This window comes from Tachypleus tridentatus, chromosome 2 (genome assembly GCF_004210375.1).
Source record: "Tachypleus tridentatus isolate NWPU-2018 chromosome 2, ASM421037v1, whole genome shotgun sequence".
Taxonomy (NCBI): domain Eukaryota; kingdom Metazoa; phylum Arthropoda; class Merostomata; order Xiphosura; family Limulidae; genus Tachypleus; species Tachypleus tridentatus.
Genome location: NC_134826.1, coordinates 48,287,133 through 48,311,231, shown reverse-complemented (window position 1 = coordinate 48,311,231; position 24,099 = coordinate 48,287,133). Strand labels below are relative to the sequence as shown.

At 36.7% G+C, this 24,099-nt stretch overlaps 1 protein-coding gene across 7 annotated transcripts in view; it reads left to right on the top strand.

Moving 5' to 3' along the window:
- LOC143243050 (homeobox protein extradenticle-like) overlaps positions 1-24,099 on the top strand; it is a 227,750-nt gene that overhangs the window by 22,944 nt on the left and 180,707 nt on the right. The window contains exon 1 of one of the 7 annotated variants that reach the window (XM_076486739.1): positions 9,373-9,448. The exons of the other annotated variants lie outside the window; for them this stretch is intronic. Coding sequence (XP_076342854.1) covers positions 9,388-9,448 — 61 coding nt within the window. The 5' untranslated portion in view covers positions 9,373-9,387. Of the gene's footprint in view, positions 1-9,372; positions 9,449-24,099 lie in introns of those variants that run through there. 7 annotated transcript variants of the gene reach the window in all.

Here is a 24,099-nt window from a genome sequence, read left to right as displayed (position 1 = left end):
AGTCTCTAAGTGTCTGCAATAATTATAGCAGAGAAGGATAGATAGTCTCCAAGTGTCTATTATGATTATCGTAGTGAAGGATGTTCTTTTGAAATAAGAAATAAAAACGCTTATAAAGAACAAAACATGATTAAAAGTTACCCAAACATTACTAATCCTTTTAAAGCTATGTTTGACTTGGGATTTTGGAAGATTATTCGTGGGTTTATCCTGTGTTTTGAGGGTTATGGGTGCATCTATTCTTTTATTGCCGCATTATGTTCTAAATGTTTAACGAAAATGGTCGCTTTATTTACATAAATGTAAACATATAGTGGCTTCTGTTCAATTTTAATATGGATTTTTTTTAAATGTTTTTGTATGCAATGAAGGCGTTAATAAAAGATATCGTTTCATACCCATAGCATAACCTTTTTTTTCTCTTTTTCAATGGAACCACTTAAACTCGTAACACTAGTTTCGTCTAAGGCTACATGAAATTATTATGGTTCTGACATAAATACCGATTGTTGAAGTAAAGAGAACAGGTAGAACTTTCTCGAATTTTCTAAGAAATGTTCTCCGCATCCTTTTTATTCTGTATGCTTTCGATCATACATTTTTGTAGGATTTGTTTTCCTCTATTGCTACTTGAAACTAGTACAGAAAATAGTGCTATTCATTTAGTCGGGGCCCGGCATGGCTAGGTAGTTGAAGCGATCAAGTCGTAATCTGAGGGTCGTGCGTTTGAATTCCCGACACACTTAACATGTTTGCCCGTTCAACCGTTGGGGCGTTATAACATCACGGTCAATCCCACTATTCGTTAGTACAAAAGTAGCCCAAGAATTTGCGGTAGGTGATGATGACTAGCTGCCTCCCCTCTGCTAAATTAGGGACGGCTAGCGCAGACCCTCGTGTAGCTTTGCGCGAAATTCGAAACAAAACCAAAAACCTTTACATGATCAAACTTTCCTCAAGTTCAAGGCCGTATTCATGTAATTAGAACATGTCTTTGTGTTCTGCCCATACGTGGCTGGCAAGACGGGAGCGACTTACGTGTTCCTAATTATATATGTTACACAGTATTTTTTTTTCACTCTCGGCGGGAGGTCATTGTTACTGTTTCCATATCACAATGAAACTATATATATTCTGACGTTTTCTTCTTAATATCTAAGAGCAGAAGTTTATTTTTACATAAAGTCAATGCATGTTATCCAAGGTGCGAGTTCCACTTGGTTGGCTTCCCTGGTAGTAGGTACTTCAAATTGTACGAGCTAAACACAGCTGTTTTATACTTGCTGTGGCATTACGACGGGATGTCCCGCGAAAGCTACCTATTCGTTTGGCCCTGACGGTCTTGTTGTTGCGCGTGTGTGTGTATGTTTGTGTACTATACAGCTATAAACAGCAGGCTCCTGGCCCTGCGCCATACATCGTTTCCGAGCACTGCATGGCGGCCGGAGATATCGTTGAGAAACTCAGTGTAGTGAGGTTTGCACGAGACATCGTCGTGGGTTAAGTTTCTCTTCACAAAACCCTCGGGCTTCGTATGAAGATCAACCCATGCAGCTGCCAACTCATCCCGAACTGTAACAATTGGGTTTAGAGAGAGCCTTAGGGATAACAGCAGGGGTTACATGAGGGACTTGCCACGTCCCTCCCACTTCTTCCTTCCCCATCTCTCTATGTATGTTACGAAGTTGTTGAACGTGCTAGGCCTACCATATTTGTAATTTTCAGACATGTTAGGCTTATGTAAGCTACTGTATTTTACAATCTGCAGCAGGTCTAACGCTTGCTTTAGATAATTTTCATTTTTACAGACATACTGCACATTTATTCACAGTGCAACATAAGCAAAACTGTACCTAATTTAAGGTTTTCTGTCGTCTTTTTCATTATAACGTTAGCAACAAATAAACTTATGTAGTGTTATGGGAAGGATGTTCACTTTTTGAAACAACTGTTTACATTTCAGTCACTTTATATCAACTCAGGAAGTCATCAGCTTAAGACAAATAAGTGTCAATAGACATAATACACATATGTGGGATAAATAGAATTATCTAATGGATAAAAATGTTTGTGGATAGGCAAAAAATTTGGGTTAATAATAAAACGTGTAAAGAGACAAGGTGACCCGGCATAACCATGTAGTTACGGCGCTTGACTCGTAATCTGAGGGTGGCGGGTCCTAATCCCCGTCACACCAAATATGCTCACTTTTTTAGTCTTACACTACTAAATTATGGAAGATAACCCTGGTGTAGCTTTGTGTGAAATTAAAAAACAGAGACAAGACATATTTTAATCGTACCAGATCCAAAATAAAATAAGTAAACAAGTTACGTGTGACAACTAATTTGTTCTTGTTTGTACAAGGTTCATAAAAAAAAAAAATTGCATCACGAATCAGGTTGAAAGTGCTGTTCTTGCAGTAAAGATTTCTTGCTGTTTGATAGCGCCAACAGGAAATACCAGTTGCTTCAACCGGAAGTTTTGAATTTTATTTTCTTTCTTTTACGAATGAAAAACGTGGATTAATGTTTAGACGCTATTTCGTGATTTAAGTTTTATGAATCCAGAAACAAAAGTGAAGTTTAAAAATCCGTTATATGATTGTTGGTTGAACATTTGTAATGTTGTTGAAATTTTAGGAAAACTAAAAAGACTAGTTGGACAATTCTTTTTCTTTATTGGTTTTTAACAAGTTGTTCATTAGATTATAATTCCATTTGCTTGGGTTATTAATTATTTTTTACACTTCTTTATCTAGGTAATATTTACTTGTAATAGCACTTCAGTGGTACAGCGGTGTGTCCGTGGACTCACACCGCTAGAAAAAACCGGGTTCCGATATTCGTGGTGGGCAGACCACAGATAGCCCATTGTGTAGCTTTGCGATTAATTCCAAACAAAACAGAACAAACATATTTGTCATATGGTTTTGTTTATTCGTTTATTTTTTAAACACTGTACGTATTTGTACAATGATTTGTCCGTTTGAATACATTTTAAACTTTTAAAAATTATACAGTTGATATTCGTGATGCCAGAAAAACACAAGTTTCGAAAAGTCTTGATAGAAATTAAATGAAAATTCTATAACCCGAGCGCTTTCGAAAAGCGGACCTTTCTTTTTCAGGAGCAAACCATATTATTATAGTTGTGAAGATTTTTGAAGAAGACGATTTTCCTCGAGGCGTTAATACAGATATTGAAATAATTGCGAGTTTGAACAGCGCGTGAACAACAATAAACTGGTTTCTGACGTTTGTAAGAAAATGTTAGAGAAACAGGTACATTTGTGTGTAGACAAACATCCGATTCTTCTAATTCACGTCTTTCTATATGCATGTTCATAGTTCACGTGTCTTTGTCCAATAAAGTGAAAACATGAACATATATAGAAATAAATTAGAAAGACACATATAAAGGCAGCAAGTAGTGTACGAGAAGAAAGTGACAATAAATGGAAAGTTAATTAGGAAGTTTAACCTGTTGACTGCCAAGTATTTCAGCTGCTACAATACAACTCTAATGCTTCTTCATTTTGTAACTTTTTTGTGACGCTATTTTGGATCGAAGGTGAAACAATTTGTAAGTAGGTCAAATGCATGTATGGTGCTGGCATCTAGCGTTGAAGTTAGGTATTATTAAGAACGAATTAAATCGTCCGTGGCACTGTATTACCGATCGGCTTGGACGAGTTATCTCGTCTACGGCACAGAACAGGTTAAATATTAAAAAATTAATGATAGCGGGAATGGTTAAGGACAACATAAAGGGCCACCAGGAGAATATAGCAACGAAGTTGAAAATAGCATAGAAGAAAAACGAAATTAAACACAATATTGGCGTGAAGTGTAATAAAACAATAAGTCGAGATGTATCGCAACGTGATGCAAAACAAAACTCGCTCTGTTCTTTCAGATCGTGAGTGAACCATAAGAGTGACCATCAAATCGCAATGTCGATCAGACGAGGGTTGGCAGCGGGCGCCTTTGAATAACTGCCTTCCCTCTAGGCTATCAAAATTCAGTTAGGAACATGTACAGAAGTCCGTGTGTAGTTTTGTCCCAAAATTTTTAAATAAGTAAATACGTCTTATGAAAGAAATAGACGAATCTTGTGAATGTTTATTTCGCGTCAGACAAGCTTTCCCAATTTTATTAAATTCTAATTATTCCAAATGTGGTTAGGACTTTTATAACTTTTCATAGAAGTACATATGTGTGTGTGGTAGAGAGTGTTAATAACCTGAGTAATAATGTGGGTTTTTAATGTACATTTAATAATATATATACATACATTGTTGATTTCCTGAACAATATAGCATGAAGAAAAGTATGTAACCCCTAGTAAATATTAGCAGATAATAATGTATTCTCATCTTCCCCCTTTAGGTGTCGGTAAGTCTATTGACTTGCAACGCAAAAATCTGGGGTTCTAATTCCCTATGTGGACACAGTAGATAGGCTTTGCTATAACATAAACAAACAAGCCTCTCTAGGATTTTTACTAACTCCGACTGCTGTGGTCTTTTCGCCTTCAGTATTGCCTATAGATGGCGTTTTATTTATTTCTCAAATAACTCACTACACTTTCTCAGCGATTTTTTGTTATCACTGTGCGTATTTTCCAGGTTTTTCGTGTATAACCGAGTGACTTAAAATATGATTTTTAATAACCCAGTTTTAATCAAGTAACATTTTGAACTAAAGGAAAAGAAAGAATTCGGGAATTTTAAAAAAAAAAAGAACAAGTTCTGTCACAGAAAAGGAAAAACAAGGGGGAAATGGAAATAGTCTTCAGTATATAAAACAGCAAAGGATAATAAACCAATTAAAGTTTATGATCAACATACAGGTCGCTTTCTTTTTCTCTCTCTATATATATGAACGTATACAAATAGGTTCCTAAACAGGTCTCGCCTGTTGCAACAGAAGCGTGTACCTCTGCAATCATAGGATGACAATTTTTTAAAGCTCATTAGCTCTACTGTGAGGATTTTGTACACCCATCTTGTCAAAAACAGGCCATCTTCACGTGATTTCTTTGTATAGATTAATGGCCTGCATATTTAAAGAATAATTACCCATATTTTTTATTGGTAGGAGGATCTGGGAAGGGAGAGAAGTAAGATATTCATGTGCAAGAAATTATATAAGTAGTTATAAAGTGTAAATGCACTTGTATTTAAATGTTATCTCTTATGGAGATGAATGATGTAAACTAGACATAATATTCATCCGATTGTTATTTCTTCTGACTGAGGAATATTAGTGCTTTACCGACAAAATTACATGTGATTGAAGTGAAGAGTCAGTTTCTTTGTTTGAAGTTTGTACAAAGCTACACATGGGATATCTATTCTCTGCCCACCACGGGTATCGAAGCCCAGTTTCTAAAGTGAAAAGAAGGAACAATACAGAAACAACCAAAAAGTATTTTTGTTCAACACTGACAATCGTGGAATGCCAGTAACTCTGGGATGACAATGATCCTGGAGTGACAGAGATCCTAATAGACAGAAACCCTGAGGTGACAAGAAAATTGATATGAAAAGGATACTGCAGTTACGGATATCCTGATGTAAAAATAATCCTGGAGTGATAAAGAACACAAGATGACAAGGATCCTAAGGTGACAAAGATCTTAGACAGACAGAAATCCTGAGGTGGCAAGGAACCTGAAATGACAAGGATGGTAAAGTGACAGACACTCTGACGTGAAAAGGACTCTGGGTTAACAAGGAACACGACATGACAAGGAATCTAAGGTGACAAAGATCCTGAGTGACAGATATCCTGAGGTGACAATATTCCTGGAATGGCAAGAAACATGATATGATAAGGATCCTGGGGTAACAAAGATTCTGAGACGACAGGTATTCTGAGATCACTTGGATTCTGGGGCGGCAAGAAACATAAAATGACAAGGAATCTGGTATGTTAAGAATGTTGGGGGTAAGAAAGAACTTTGGGTCACATGCTGACTAGGTTATTCCGTCTTACCCAAATTAGAAATTATTGTAATTATTTATAAGTTTAAATAATAGGATACTTGTGAGTTTAAAAATCATTTCGGTGTGTGAACAAATGTCATGATTTTTTTTATATCATCCGTGCCCCGAGTGGCATTTCGTTAAACCTGATTACTGAAGCTCGTTACCAATTGTTACCAGCCTGGCATGGCTAAGTGGTTAAGGCACTGACTCATACTCCGTGGGTCGGGGGTTCGAATCCCCGTCACACTAAACATGTTCACCCTTTCAGCTGTGGGGGTATTATAATATGACTGTCAATCCCACTTTCGTTGGTATGTCACAAAGAGTAGTCCAAGAGTTGGAGGTGGGTGGTGATGACTAGCTGCCTTCCCTCTAGTCTTACACTGATAAATTAAGAGCGGCTATCGCAGATATCCCTCGTGTAGCTTTGCGCGAAATTCAAAACAAACTACACCAATTGTTACCACCTGCACCACCAGGGGTAGCTCATCTGTACATTTAGAGGCTTACATTGCTCAAAGTTATTTAGCATGAGATGCATCAGTTTTAAACGATTTGAAGATCTGCTGTCAATGAAATTATGTAATGGTAAATTTCGTTTTTCTCAAAAAAAGTCAAGTAGTTGTAGTTTTTAAGTTGTATTAGAAAACAAAAATTCATCTTCACACTCATTCATTGTTTTACATGTAGAAATATTGCGTAGGCCTAACATGGGTCAGTGGTTAGGGTACTTGACTCGCAATTTGAGGGTCAAGGGATTTTAGACTGGGACGTTCAGCCCACGCGCGTTTAAGATGAGGTTCCTTTCAGATATGAAATAGTCATACCAAAGCTAAAGAAACGAACGGTTCGTTTACAAACTTACAGCAATAAAACCTGGGGATTAACTTTCCTCGGTAGACAGAGCGCACGTAGTCTGTTAACAACGGACAAAATGTTATTCACGGTACGTGTACAAAGGTATTACATAACTTTTTTGTTTGTGTGTGTATGTTTTCTTATAGCAAAGCCACATCGGGCTACCTGCTGACCCCACGGAGGGGAATCGAACCCCTGATTTTAGCGTTATAAATTCGTAGACTTACCGCTGTACCAGCGGGGGACTTTTCCTGTTTGAATGGAGAATTTCATCAAAGATGGAAAGTATTAAAATGGCTCTCGTGAAAATTCCAAGAGATTAGAGAAGTCATCACTAAATGAAGTGTGAGACAGGTGGCGTGATAGGAGGTTTGTGTTTATTTTGAATTTCGCGCAAAGCTACTCGAGGGCTATCTGCACTATCCGTCCACAATTTAGCAGTGTAAGAATAGAGGGAAAGCAGCTAGTCATCACCACCCACCGCCAACTCTTGGGTTACTTTTTTACCAACGAGTAGTGGGATTGACCATCACTTTATAACGCCCCCACGGCTGAAAGGGCAAGCATGTTTGGTGCGACCGAGATTCGAACCCACGACCTTCGGATTACGAGTCGAACGCCTTAACACGCTTGGCCATGCCGGGCCATGTGATACGAAGTGTATTCAAGTGACAGGACGTGATGTGTAAGAATAGCCACAACAGCACTAACAAACAGCCTTTCTCCATGCACCATATCCAGAGAGGAAGTAGATGGCTGTGGTCTTCTACATATCTCTCCGCGAGACGTGTAAGTGCATTGTTTATAGTAGAGACACACCCAGCTGTTTGCTGTATCTACCGAGGGGAATCGAACCTCTGAATTTTCGCGTTGTAAATCCGCAGACCAACCACTGTTCTACTGGGAGATTCTCCTTGAGGAACGAAGTATTTCCAGTCTCGATACATTCGTCCATTTACATAGATTATTGGTATAAGCCAAACTCTGCTTTCTACGAGGTCTTTCTTTTCTTCGTTATTAGCAACTACGACCAGATTTCATATTATTCTTTCCTCGTGATATGCCCGAGGAATTTCAACTGTTTCTTTCTGATGTTTCTCCTGCAACTTACTCTTGACAAAACATCTTTATTTGGGGTGTAACTTGTCCAACATACCTTTGTACTCATTTCATATTCGTATTGAATTCTCTTTTCCTCACTTGGTGCTATTGTCCAGTATTCTGATGCATGCAGAATAACGAACAACAAACTACTCGGTTTATTTATTTCTTTTCTGGTAATCCCAGAACGGTCGAACCCTGAATAAACAACATCTTCTCTACGCAAAATGTGATTTGGAAACGTCAACACACTGAATTCTTGGCATAAGGCCCCCTAGTGGCACAGGGGTGTGTATTCTGACTTACAACGCTAAAGCCGGGTTTCGATAGTCGTGGTGGACAGAACACTTATAACCAAATGTGTAGCTTTGTGCTTAATTTGAATTAATCAGTCTTGGGATATGACACTAGAAATGCATGCGTTTAGACTGTGAGCATAAGAAAGTAAGAAACGTTCGCCGCATTACTGGAAATATGTGTTTGTGTGTGAAAATGGGTTTTAATAAATAAATATGCAGCCCTTTTGAACATACATTTGATCGGAATAATTTATGTATTTAAACACTGACCGACGTTAAACGCACGGATAATGTGTAGAGGCTCACACATGAGTTTCAAATCCGACCTTCTATCAACATTTCCCATCGTGCCCCAGAAGTTATATGCCATGACAACTGGTTCAGCGATTCGCCAGTTGTAACTTTTCAAATAACGGTTTAGGTTATCAGTATGGCTAACATCTTTCGATGTCGAAAATAAGTACAAAATGGCATGCTTTCGGACGTGATCAGGTGGTTAGAGCGCTCGACTCGCAACCTGCGGATCGCGGGTTTGAATCCTCGTTACCGAACATGTTCTCCACTTCAGTCGTCTGAGTGTTATAACGTTACGGCCAGTCCCATTATTCGTTGGTAGAAGAATAGCCCAAGAGTTGGCAGTGGGTGGTGATGACTTGCTGCCTTCCCTTTAATCTTACGTTGCAAAATTAGGGACGACTAGTGCAAATAGCCCTCGTGTGGCTTTGCGCGAAATTCAAACCGATCTTCAGCTATGAAATAGTTTTACTATGATTAGTAAACTGTACTCTTATGGCTGTTAGTAACTAGAATTCACAAAAAAACATTACAAATATTACGTAATTACAACATTGAACAGGATTGGAAGGTTGTTTTTCCTTCTTACTTCTTTCGTTTCGCGTCCCCCATGCTTAACTATAAAGTGACCCCCCCCTCTCCTCCGAGGACTTTGCACAAAATGCCAGGTCACTGTGACGTGATGGAACACTAACATGTTAAGTTGATAAACGGCCTGGTGGACTTATGAGAAAACAGCTCTGTCACGACAAGATTAAAGATTAAAAAGCTGCTTAAGTAACCGTCTAAGCTCTTGTACAGTGGGCAACATATACTTGACTCTAGTCGTATGAACAAACTATGCAACGTGATAAAGCTATGGAACTATGTTTTGACTTTCTCTTAAGCTGGTGTTTTTCAAGTAAGATAACGAATAAACGTGTTGGTTTCAACGTGATTATCATCTTCTACATTTATCTTTAGTTGGTAGAATTTCTCTTCAAGACGTAGTTTTTAAGCTAGGGGTTTACATGTTGGTTTCAGCTTAGCTGACAGTTGACTCTATCTTTAAATGTTGATATATAATAACTGAGGGATGTTTCGTTGTTCATTGCAGTCGATCATGCTCAGTCCAACTGCAGTCGTGTACTTGTTCAAAACTATCAAAATATTTTGTATAAATTAATAACCAATCCTATTTATAAACAACAACAAATGTCTTGACATGAAATACAATGAAAATTGTTTTTATTTTTAAGTCAGGAATTGCGTTTGCACCAACTTTCTGGTATCTTCTTGTCACACTCCATTCAACAAGTGTCTCCACAACAGGCAGTTGCCGTCCATTCTACAAAGTTTCATCATGAATACTCTGCCTAAACAATCTATCAAAGAGTTTCAGTATATAATTTCTCCGAAAGGGTACCGAAGACCGCCTGGAGGGTTCACCTTATTTTAATCACTCGCACCATTATACAGTAGTGTGTTGTCTCTCAGTCAGTAAGTAGACACAATAATGGTATCACATGTGGGACGCTTAACGTTGCAATTTGAAGTGTGGTGACGTAGGTAAAGTATGCGCATGCTATGAATCACGAGAAGTACTATTCACTCTTTAGCCTACAATATAGCATGAGACATGAACTTCAAAAGCAAAAAAGGAAAATATTTATTACTCTTAATTCTAATTTTGGTTTTATTTTGCTCTTGGAATAGAACATTTTTACAAAACCTGCAGAATTATATCTAGTTGTAATATTTTCAGATAAAATATCTAGTCACAAACAAAGACATTTATTAAATTAGCCTTACATGGCTAGGTGGTTAGGGCACCTGACTCGTAGTCTGAAGGTCGAGGGTTCGAATCACCACTATAACAAACATGCTCGTCATTTCAACCGTGGACGCATAATAACGTGACGATCAATCCCACTATTCGTTGGTAAAAGAGTATCCCAAGGGTTGGCGGTGGGTGGTAATGATTAGCTGTCTTCCCTCTAGTCTTACACTGTTAAATTTGGGATGGCTAGCCCAGACAGCCGTCGTGTAGCTTTGCGCGAAATTCAACAAATAATATATTAAGTCATTTATTTTGTTTGTTTAGCATTAAGCACAAAGCTACATAATTGGCTATTTGTGCTCTGCCCGCCATGAGTATCGAAACTGTTTTTAGCGATGTGAATCTGCAAATATGCTGCTTTGCCACTGGGGGCTCTAAATTGTTCAAGAGAAAAAGTACGAAATTCATACTCATTGTTTACATGGAGATATTTTCTAAATATTTTGATATATTTTCAACTTTCAAGGGCATGGTTATTTCACTGATTATTAATTCGCTGTAAAATATTTAAAACTTTCGAAATTTGGCAGGGATTAATGGATTTAGAAATTTATTGATAACGGTAACAGATGAAGAAAGTTTCATTTATTTGTACTTAAACTACTTAATAAACTACTTAATGAGCTATTTGCTCTTTAGTCACGGTGGAGAATCGAACCTCGGATTAACTGAAAATATAATAATTAGGTAAAGAAATCATGTTACAGTGCAGTTATTAAAAGTAATAGTAGTGATACTTTCTCACTTATGATGTCATAAAACTATTTTTATGATATGTATACACGAAAAACTAATCGTCTAATTATCAGATCCACATAAATTTATTTGAAAAAAAAATCTCATATATGACAACGAAGATATAATGAACAAATTAAAATAATACGCAGTAGATATTTGAAAACTTATTAACTGATGGTAAAGGAAGTAATGAAAAAATATTAAATACAAAATCACTATAATATAATATAAGGGGAGTAGGGAACTAGATGAATAAGAGATAGCCAGTTCTGACGTTTTAGGTACACAGAAAAAAGATAAAAAAAACCTTTAAAATATGAAGTACCTAGAGTTAATAGCGTTACAAGCTAATTTCTGATTTTTAAGCGATACCCGTGTTATCTAATGATAAATTTTGCAAACGATGTACATATAACTGGAAAAATTAGCTCAAACACAAAGAGAAGTAATTAACATTCTTATAATTAGCAAAACGAGAGAACAATTACTTATTAAGCTTCGATTATAAATTTTAGCAGCAAAATTAGAACATTCTCATTAATTCACGAGGATAAAACATGGGATCACATGCTTATTGGGGAAAGTGTATATAAAGTTTTCGTTTTTTAATGTTAAATGGTTTAATGAAACAAAGCACATACCAGGTCCATATGAGTTCTTTGCGGAATATTGAAGTAAGTTAATGGATTTAATAGGATTGTAAAACAACGTATAAAGGGTTTTATTAAATAAGCGGCTGACCATACTTCCAGATTGCTTCTCAGTGAAATTTTTAAAGAAAATGGGTTTACAGACAGGAATACATTTTTTTTGCTTTTGTTTGTTTGTGTTGAATTTCGCGCAAAGCTGCACGGTCTGCGCTAGCCTTCCCGAATTTAGCAGTGTAAGACTAGCGGGAAGGCAGATAGTTATCACCGATTAATACCAACCGCCAACTCTTGGACTGATGTTTTGCCCACTAATAGTGGGATTGACCGTCACATAATAACGACCCTATAGCTAAAAGGTCGAGCATGTTTGGTGTAATGGGGATTCGAATCCGTGATTCTCAAATAACGAGTGGCTGTCTAACCATCTGGTCATTTCGGTTTTGTAATTCATTCTTACAATTGTTGTAGTTCTAGGTGTTACCACTATAAAAAGTTTTTTGTTTCTTTTTATGCGAAATTTTGTTTTACATTTTCTCTGTGTTTCAGTGTGTAGATGACAGAAAATTTATTTGAAATAAAATTAAGTTTGTTTTCTTTCTCCAATTAACTTGATGCTGGTTAGTGGACAAATTCATAATAGGATAAACACAATAGTTTGGTGTGCGTAGATTAATTTAAGTGTTAACCACTTCTAGTAGGTATTAGTTTTTATAGATAATTTTAGCCCCAAAACTAAAATCAGTGAAATAGGTATTCAACAAACAAATAATTACTGGTAGAATTTTTGTTACGCCATATAAAAGACTATCTATGATATATATATATATATATATTATGTTAGAATGATTAGGCCTAGCATGATCTGGTTATTAGATCGCTCAACTTGCAATCTGCGCGTCGCGGGATCGAAATCCGCCACCAAATGTATTCACCTTTTCAGCGGTGGAGGCGTTATAAAGTTACGGTCAATCCCACTATTCGTGCCCTCAGTGACACAGCGGTGTGTGTGTCTGTGGACTTATAACGCTACAAACCGGGCTTCGATGCCCGTGGTGGTCAAAGTACAGATAACCTATTGCGTAGCTTTGTGCTTAATTCTAAACAAATAAACACACAAACAAATTTGCTGTTAGTTAGTAAAAAGTAGCCAAAACGTTGACGGAGTGTCGTATTGACTAGTTGCTTTCCCTCTAATACTTCAAAGTTAGGGACAGATAGTCCTTAATTAGCATTGTTGTAACCAATTAATCATTTTACTTCATGTGGTAAACTAGATACAATATTCAGAAAACACAATGCTCAAAGTATGTAAACATAACCTGAAAGGACTTTAAAGAAAGACCTTCGTGTGTGTGTGTGTATATATACATAAAGATCAAAAGATGGATCAAAACCAGGCGAGAATTCAACGAGCTCAAAAAACAACAACTTGAGTTGTATAGATGCGACTGGAACTGCTTATTTGTGGCTTAACCCTGAACTTCTGTTGGATATATTTGCAGAGTTGTTGGTAAAATTATGTCATACGTCAGTTTTTTCACCTATCGGGAAGATACTTGTTTTTTGTGCAAGTTTTATTGGTTTTTGAATCTTTTTTTGCAAAGCTACACGAGGGATATCTGCACTAACTGTCTGTACTTTAGCAGTGCAAGACTAGAGGGAAGGCAACTGGTCATCATCACCCACCGCAAACTCTTGAGCTGCTTACTCTTTTACCAACGAATAGTAGGATTGATTGTTACATTATAGCACCCCCACGGCGAGTATGTTTGGTGTGACAGGGATTCGAACCCGTGATTCTCAGATTATGAATCGAGCGCCCTAACTAGCTGGTCATACTAGGCCCTAGTTTTATTGCTTAGCCAAAACTGAGGAACGGGCTTAACTATTTTATTTTTACAATAATAAAAACGATCTTCCGATCAGTGCCACCTACTCACTTTAGAGCGAATCTAAAAATCAACCTGTTAACGAGGTTAGCTAACTTTTCTTACGTTCGTACCTCATAAAGCGTTGTGTAATCAATTCGAAACCCTCACTTTTAACGATACCTCGACGACGTTCAAAACTACTACCACTGTAACGTTTCTGTTTCCCTGTTGACCTTCCTATCTGCTGGGACTTTTATTTTACAATGACTCAACTCATTGTGAGGACTTTAATGACGTTTTTAAATAAACTACCGTATCTGGAATACTTTGGTGAAACTGAAACCACGATTCAGATCTGTGCTGCGTTACACAACTCATCTCATAACTAAGTGAGCACAGACGATTTTTAATTTCTTTGCTAACTTATTACGCATGCGCGTTTATAAAACTAGTTATACAAACGTTTTTTTTTTCCTTTCTTTTGCATGCTTAAGGTATATGACATATAAACGTATCACATATCTAGTGATATATGCAGATATTCCAATGACTGCAACAGAAATGTGTTGTCTATGAATATAAATGATGTAATTAAACTCTCTCTCGCCTTTGGGACTTTTACCCGAATTTCTGGATATATATATATGTTGTGTTGCATCAAAATACAGTCCAGTCACGCTAATCACTAAGCCACGCCTGATACAATTTTCACTGTACTGTTACACAAATCAGTCTGTTCTAAATCATTACAAGGAAGATAGTTTGAACATTATATCTAATTAGCTATGTTCGTTACTGGGTGTTTAATTTTAGTTCTGGTTTATGTGAATAACTTGCTATGATTAGAAGTTAATATTAACTGTATTGTGGTTGTTTTCTGTTCATCTTTGATGTTTAAGTATTTTATGACAATCTCTACATTGTTTTCACCTACGTGTTTGTACTGACATTTTCCCTTCCTGATGGCCCGGTATGGCCAGGTGATTAAGGCGCCCAACTCGTAATCCGAGGGTCGCGGGTTCGAATCTCCGTCACACCAAACATGCTCCTCCTTTCAGCCGTGGAGCGTTATAATGCGATGGTGAATCCCACTATTCGTTACTAAAAGAGTAGCCCAAGAGTTGGCGGTGGGTGGTGATGACTAGCTGCCCTTCCCTCTAGTCTTACACTGCTAAATTAAGAACGGTTAGCGCAGATATCCCTCGTGTAGCTTTGCGCGAAATTCAAAAACAAACAAATCCTTCCTGATACCCACCTTTCTTCCCAGTGACGTAGCGGAAGACCTGCGGACGTATAACATGAGAAAACGGATTGTGTAGCTTTGTGCGAAAATACAAACAAACAAATAAATCTTCGTTATGAATCTAAACATTACAATTATTTCGAGAAACGTGTAGCATCAGTAACGAGAATTGTCTTGCAAAGTTTCGCCACGAATGTGGACAAAATATTTATTCATAATCACGATGTGTTTGAACAGGCCATAGGATAGATACTACAAGTTACAACGTTAATTTGTATAGCTTAACCTGTTGGAGGTTTTAGATAAACACGGTGTAACTCTGATTGTAATCATGTGACTAGATCCGGTGAGCAGATACTAGAATTGTTTGTTTGATTCATTTTTTAAGCGCAAAGCTATACAATGTGCTCTATTCATCGTGGAGGATCGAAACCCGGATTTTAGAACTGTAAATCCGTGAAGTTATCTCTGAACCGGAGACTAGAAAATGTAAACAATTTTTCAGCTTTGAAAAACTTACCCGTTGTAGTTTGAAGTGGAAAGATTTGAATTAAATCTCACATACATCCATAAATTAACTTTCGTTGTTTCTCGTTTCGTTGCTTACGCTATTGTTGCAACGCTTAAAAAACGTTGTATTTGATTGAAAGCTTTATTTTGATAAGGATATATCATGTTGCATTTTAAGAGCTGTAAAAGTCTCCTCATTCTAACGTTCTACATTACACAGCAGTAGCTCTCGGTCTGGGGTCCACGAGTATTCTCAACACATTTACAAGTTTTCTCTTTAAAAGTTTCGTGACACCACACAAAGAAGTAGTTTCACAAATAATTCTATTTATTTACATATGAATAAATAACGTTGTTAACGCTTGATGTTTTATTATTATTATTTTACAGAACAAACTGCAACAAAAGTGTGGTACCTCAGAGTGACTATTATTTAGAATATCCACTAAATCATCAGGGTGGGGTTCTCAGCCAGGCTGTCTAAAGCCTTGGGGGCCTCAAGCTATAAAGTTTGAATACCCCTGATTTACAGGGGCTGTTTTCTCGAACACAATTTAATACGAATGTACAAGACATTTTATTTTTACTCCTTTTAGTAATGGAACAAAATAAAAGATTATTATTTATAAATTATACGTGTTTTTAAAATAAATAAATACAATTAAAGTCACAATTATGACATAGTCCATGACTAAGTCGTTGGAAAGAGTCATACTTGCCAGTTTTCTCTTAGGTTAGAAAAGAAAATGTTGAAAGGAGGTTCATTGCAAATATGACTCAGCATTTACACATAGCTCGTCTAGTGGTATGCTACGCTGAGATCAGTTCCTGCACTACTTTGTAGAACATTCTATTTCTGTACTTCACCAAAGCTAAAAAAACTGAGAAACAATCTACAAATCATAAAACGTAAGATAACCAACGATAAAACCGGCATCCACGTGGCTGTATTAACACCAGTGCAAAACATGGACTATCTTGGAATATATTTTTTTAAACTCTACACCTCAGAAACAAATTACACATTTTAAGCTCAACAAAGAGTTAGTAAGACATGTAACTCTTATTGTTAATTCATCCAGAAAATACGTGTATAAGTTGATCTAAAGAGAAAGTTTAATATACGATTGAGTGACAATATACATAAGGGTTGATTAGGCCCAGCATGGTCAAGTGGTTAGGACGCTCGATCCATAATCTGAGGGTCGCAGTTTCGAATCCCCGTCACATCAAACATGTTCGCCCTTTTAGCCGTGGGCGCGTTATAAAGTGACGGTCAATCCCACTATTCGTTGATAAAAGAGTAGTCCAAGAGTTGACGGTGGACGGTAATGACTAGCTGCCTTCCCTCTAGTCTTACACTGATAAATTAGGGACGGGTAGTGCAGATAGCCCTCGTTTAGCTTAGCGCGAAATTTATAAACAAACAAAGGTTTGATTAGTGTTTCTTTTCACAAAACTTACACCTTGTTTACACGAATGACTTCAGAATAACACGTGTTTAATTTCAAATAAAATAATAAAAAAGTCGCTATTCAGTTGATGTAGCGCTTAGGAATCAATGTTTGTTCGTGGAAGAAGCATTACTGATGTTTTTTGGTTTGTTTTTTTTAAACTTAACCCCATTATCAAGAAATTCATGGCTTAAACGAGTACTGTCATTAGTCTTAACGCACTGTACACACGGAACCCACACTTTACGAAGTTGAAAAGTGTAATTTTAATTGCGTGGTAATCAACACGACACTACAGTTGAATTAAATATATTAATTTAGTGGTTTAGAAATTCAGACGTCGCTGAATTGCCAAAACTAAAGATTTTCAAACGTGTTAAATATATTAAGAACCGTTCTGTTAGCGAGGATGAAAATTCGTTCCTTAAATCAGGGGATGGCTCGTAATTTTCTCTACCAAGACAGCACCTTTTTTTCGAAATGGTGTGATAACCAATAGAATGACACAAATTCATAATCGGTTATTGCGTCATTAGACTAATTAAATGGATACTGTAATTTTTCCGTGCTGTTTATCAGCTTAACGTGTTGTTTGCCCATCAAAAGGTAAACATATGTTGTTTTGTTAGTGCTTTGGAGCAGGTGAGCACGAGGAATTGGCAAGAGTTTGTGCATTTGCGTGTGTATGTTTTAACTTCAAACAAATGAACCACGCTTAAATGTTGTTTATGAATGTTTATGTGGTAACTTTACAAGTTAATGTAAGTCTTAAAACGCTTTGCGTTATTTTAAAATGTAAATTAATGATATTTTACTAAATTGTGAATGGAAATGTATTTTTATTTTCTGGATGTAGTTATGTTATACTTTGTGTTTATGGCAAAAGACGTTAGAAATACGATTATTTTTTTGTAATGTAACATGAAAACGAATAATGTTAATTAGTTGCTACACACAAACATAACGTGCCATTTTTAGTTGCTCCAATTTAAAATCGACTGACTGCAAGATGGCTCCTGACTTTGAGAATACGCACCCAATATGCGTGTAACGATAAGGCATTTGGTCAGTCTTGTGCTCTCATAGCAACGTCGTGATTCTGCGTACATGCGTGACAGAGCGTGAGGAAGGGGTAGGGAATGTCATTACTTACATCGAAAAGAAATTATTCAGGTGTTTTAAAGAAAAGGTGGTACCATACTAGAATGGTAATTATGCAACTGACCTTTGGAGGCCTTACATAGATAATCTAAGTTGCAAGCGTAGCCTACGCAGTAGCTCATCTCAGGAAGCATGAAGCCTTCAGGCTCTCAAATTAACACGTAGGATCTAATAAAGCGCGGCGAAAAGGTGAAACCATTAAACTATGTGCATAACGGGAAGCTCATTAGTTCCAAATTAAGATGATAGATGGCCTACTATTGAAATTTATAAAATTTGTTTAATGTTTTTTACACAAATATGCATTAGTCATTAATGAATACCTTCTGTAGTGTCTCATAAAGTAATCATCAATAATGGTTTTTAAAGGTTAAGAAATGAAAGTTATAGCTGTTGCTTTGTCTGTGTTTGTATGAAATACTATTCAGAAAGCTTGAATGCCGGGCATAACATATTATGCGTAGTCTTTCGTGCATGAAGTAATTCCCTCTGTGTGCTCGTCATGAAATTTTAACGTTTTATTGTCACCAGTAAAGCAATTATTTCGTCATTATTAGTTAGAAGTACTTAAACAAATAGTAAAACAAAAAAGATTGATAATTTGGCTTGAATTTCTCTAACCCTCCCTAATTTAGCAGTGTAAGACTAAGGCAGCTACACACGTGGGGTCAAACATCTCTTGCATAGCTTATGCCATGTCAGCTACATGGGAGTGAATGTCCAACAATGTGATAGCCTATAACCATTCTGAACACTTTTATTTGTATAGATTGTTTTTTTTCGAATTTCGCACAAAGCTACTGAAGGGCTATCTGTGCTAGCCGTCCCTAATTTAGCAGTGTAAGACTAGAGGGAAGGCAGCTAGTCATCACCACCCACCACCAACTCTTGGGTTACTCTTTTACCAACGAATAGTGGGATTCATCGTCACATTATAATGTCCTCACGGCTGAAAGGGCGAGCATGTTTCGTGTGACGGGGATTCGAACCCAATACCCTCATATTACGATTTGATCGCTTTAACCACCTGGCCATGCCGAGTCCCGCCTAAATGAATAGCACTTTTCTATACTAGTTTCAAGTAGCAATAGAAGAAAACAAATCCTACAGAAATGTATGACTCGGATCACGAGTTGAGTTCCTTAATCACCTAGCCATGCCGGGTCTGATTATTTGGAATTAAGTATAAAACTACACAATGGTCTATTTGTGCTCTGCCCACTAAGGTATCAAAACTCGGTTTTTAGCACTGTGAGTCCGCAGACATATCGCTGTGCTACTGGCGGTCGCAAAAACACAAGATATTTTAAACGACCCTGGTTACGTCACTGGCCAGATTCAACCTCATCTTTCAATAGATTTAAGTGTTAATGTAAACTTTATTTGACCTCTTATTGATACCTTTGTTTGACACGCTCCCACCCTTCAAGTGGCACAGCGATATACCTGAAAACTGACAACACAAGAAACCGCGGTTCGATACACGTGCTGGGCACAGATGGGCCATTGCGTAGCTTTATGCTTAACTTTAAACAAACTGTTTGACTATGTTTAGAGTGCCGAATTATGGTTTTGTGGTTCGCTTCCCATTACCGAAAATGTGTATGTACGTGAAAATGAATACATTTTAATTCAGTGAAATAAGCAAATTTCACTTAAAACCTCTGACAAATTCAAACCTCTGACTGATTATATTAGTTTGTTATAACTTAAAAAACAAGCTGAAACAAAAAACGCTGCACTAATTGAAAAGATCCTAGGGTATAATGTGGAGTTATAAAATGTATCATAGGTTTTGGAGGCGACTGCGGATGTAGGACCCCCATTGCGGTGGGGATACACCGTCTATCAGTCTTCACCTCCATTCGCCAGTTTCACATAAAGACTAAAAGAGTAGCAAGAGATATAGAAATTAGGAGAGTGCGTTATGTGGGTGTTCAAGCACATAACGTCACATAGTGAAGGGTAGCTCTAAGCGGCCTTGCGCGGATATCCGATAACAAACAAACGGTTCAACATCTGTTGGAATGTTTGTGGAGACGGAGTGTCGATACACTAGTTCAGGCCTTCGTCAAAACCTAGCGAAAACTTCGAGATTATCAGATTCAGATGTTGATATGAAACATTCTCAAACAGGTGAAATATGTCCATTGGTTATTCCTAAAGAAATTATATATATTTTTAAAAAAGCTGTTTTTTAACGAAGTACCAGTACTATTAATCTGCTAACGTTTTTATGCTGAAACTTGCTGGTCATTTATTTTGATAAAATCAAATGCAAAAGTGAACTGGTATGGAACTGCATCCTAGTTTCGGAATGATTTAGGAGTTGTGCAAGTCCAAGAGAGTGAACTGTTTGTGCTTCATGAGCAACTGATAGTTTGTCACTATGTAACTCAGTTGTAGAGAGGCAAGTGATATTCATGCCACTTCAGAAGTCTGAGAAAGTGTCATTAATCAAGAATATTATTTCAAATAATATTAAATATAATGAAATATTATATATTAATATAATATTATTTTGAATAATATGCGATATGATAAAATCTGGCATATTAGAAATATTTTTTTGAATGTTCCCCAATGGCACAGCGGCATGTTTGCGAATATACAACTCTAGAAACTGGCTTTCGATATCTGTGGTGGGCAGGGCACAGATAGCCCTTTGTGTAGCTTTGTGATTAACAAACAAAAGTTATTTTAAGTCATATGAAATATGTTAACGTTTAATAAATAAAAATATTATTTTAAATAATATGCGATGTTAGAAAATCTGATATAATATGCGTTATGAAAATTGTGTGTGTGTTTATGGCAAAGACAAATCTGGGCTATCTGCCATGTCCACTGAAAAGAGTCGAATCTTTGACTTTAGTGTTGTAAATCTGAAGACTTATAACCGACTAGCAGGGGAACATGTGTTATGAGAAAAGCTTATATATTAGGAATATTATTGCGAATAATACGCAATATATAACTATATCAATAATATTAGTATCAAGTAACATGAGATTAGGATTAAATTTAGTATAGACATCTATAAAAACGAACTTAGCCATTTTTATTTAAACCGCACACAGAATTATAAAAATATTGCTCTCTAGGTGCTCAGCGGAAAGACTGCAGGCTTACGACGCTAATTTATAGGGTTTCAATACCCGTGGTGAGCAGAGCATTGTGCAGCTTTGTGCTTACTAAGATCCAATAACAGCCACAAAAATGTTATTTTAGAAAATATCCTTGAAGCGCTACTGCTAATTGTGGTTTGTTTGCATCCGTTACAGCAATGCTTTATTGTATTTGAACATTCGTAACAAAAACTTTTAGTTACAAAGTATTTCTTTGTTTGCATTTACCTTATTCAAATATGGTTGGAACAATACGACTAGACTAATTTTTCTCTAACAGCATCATGAAAAAGAGCCTGAGTTATCATAATGTATACCACCATGCCGTTCACCCTTTAGTGATATTTTGGCTCAGAGAAACGTTTCATTGGTCTGACAGTAGTCTTACTACTTCTAAAATTAGAGGGCGGTGAGGGGAGGGGGATATCTGTATTCCGACAGTGAGCTAGCGTGTACTATCACAGTAAGCAAGTGCTTCTACCCACCAATCTGTGTATATCATGTATGGAAATAGTAAGGACGAAAGCAGGTCTGGTCCGGAAATATTAATGAGTCAGAGTTGTAGTTTTTCAGCCAAGTCGGAGAATATGCCTGCTTATTCAAATGAGACCTGATTACGTTTAACCACACTGCTACAAAATAGACTACTTATCAGTGCAAACGCTTGTTTATTTCTAACTACGCTTCCTATAAGGGAGAGAAGGTTTGAGTCGACAAATATGAATATAATGAATATTTAGAAATTCGAGACCAGATATTAGATATATTTTGATAAAGGCCAAAAAAAGTTTGAAAAGTGCAGTAAAAAAATTACTACAAAGAAGTGACAAACACAGAACACGAAGTTCGCTTTATTACGTATACAGGCTCAAGTTGAAAAACTTCAATTCGATTTTTTTTTTAAATACTTGTAATGCTGATTTTGATTTAAGCGTCACCTATTGCGGGGCTTTGGAACGACTTCCTGAGGATGGGTTGTATGTAGACAACTTTAACAAAAGGAGAAAGGGGATAGTTAATCTGTATTTTTTAAAATTACATTCAACGCTGAACTGACGGTAAAAGATTATCAGATATTATGTTTAGACGTCACAGTAGATAGTTTATAAGGTGGTCACAAGAGGGCTAATTTCTAACAGAGGGGATAAACAAAGATTTATCGTAGCGGTTGCATTGAATATAATTGTTTACTGCATTATTTGATACTTCAAATAACGTTTAACCTGAAAATTAAATAACAATCGTAGTACAAAGTTCAGGAGGTGTGGTGTTGAATATACGTTTTTTTTTGTCGATACTGTGTATATATATACACACATAAAACGTGTGTGTGTGTCTGCTCACGCACTTATATGGGAATATATTCAAAACAAAACAACAAAAAAACACGTGGTGTCAATAAATCTTGATATACTGTAACAGAAACTCTCTAACCCGAGCGCTTTCGAAAGGTCCATAAAGTCTTAAAACCCGAACTAAGCTTTCGGAAGCGCTCAGTTTATGGAGTCTTCATCATTTGATATACAGCAGAAATAGCTTGGTTTACATATTACATTTTTATTTACTTAAGTTACACGTGTCTTTCGTTTGGATTTTAGTTTCTAAGGTCTTTAGAGCTGTCTCGACCACTCTGAGTATGTTTATGTGATACAAAAAGGTTGGCTAGAACTGATTATGACGTTTTCACGTATACCCAGTTACTCGTGCTGGCTTTCGTCGTTCTTGGGTACTTGATACGTTTATTGACGATTTTACAGATCGTAAACGTGAGACGCATATTATTTTCCATATGCACCAAGAAAGGTCAGAAGTTAGAGTGCAAGAACATATTCTTAACATATTTGTTTCAGAATATTTCGCACAAACCTTCACGCGCTATCTGCAGGTAAGGTGGAAGCTAAACTAGCAGCAACATCCAATGTTTCCAACCTGGAAACTTCAAACACTTTAATTGCTTTCGTTAGTCTATTAGATTAGGCAGTGGGAACCACCATCGAGTCTTGCTACTTTCGTCTGAGAGTCCTACTGGATTTGACTGTTACTATTAAATATAGTAAATATGGCCAAAAATTGCATAGAGCGTGTAAAAAAACAAAAACCAAAACGAATTGTGAATTCTAGAATTCACAGTTTGAGCACGCTAATCATTTGGACGCGCCCACTTAGGTACTTTATGGGAAAAACTATTTTTAGTTATATACGCAGTAATTTACGAATATTTGGACTATATGTACCACAGGTCTACATATAGGCCCAAATTAAAGAGGATGGGGAATGGGTACATTATATCAAGGCCCAGGAAAAGGAAATTAGGCTAAATTGTGGGTCTTTGACGAAATGTTGCACATACTGCCAAAAAGCATACCTATTTCTGCTTCAAAGCCTCATATTGTATAAGTTTTAACGTGCTTCAAGTGTTTAAAGTTTCCAAGTTGGTGATATTTGATATTGCAACTAGTGTGTGTTCTCTTATAGCAAAGCCACATCGGGGTATCAGCTGAGCCCACAGAGGAGAATCGAACCCTGATTTTAGCGTTGTAAACCCGCCGTATTAGCGGGGGACATTGCAGCTAGTTTGGCTTCCTTCTTTTTAATGTTAAACAAGTGAAGTTTTAGAAGTGACGTTAGTTTTACCTTGATGTGTATATTCATTATGACTTTATAAATATATTTCAGAGGAGTGAATTCTTGAAACAACGTATTTAAATACATATATTTCATCAGTGTGTCTGTTTCCTAAAATCGTGTGTTCGTTTCATTTCAGCTCTGGCAATATTATTCATGTAGTCCGCAGCTAATCTTTCTTTAATGTGTTTGTTTAATATATACATATATATATAGAATTTTCCTAGCGAAACAATAAACTGACTCAATGTAAACATTCCTTTCTATAGCGTTTAAAAACATAAGTTATTGTAGCTGGATTTGAAAATCACAAAACAATATTAAGATACAGAAGGAAGCATTATTTTATGCAC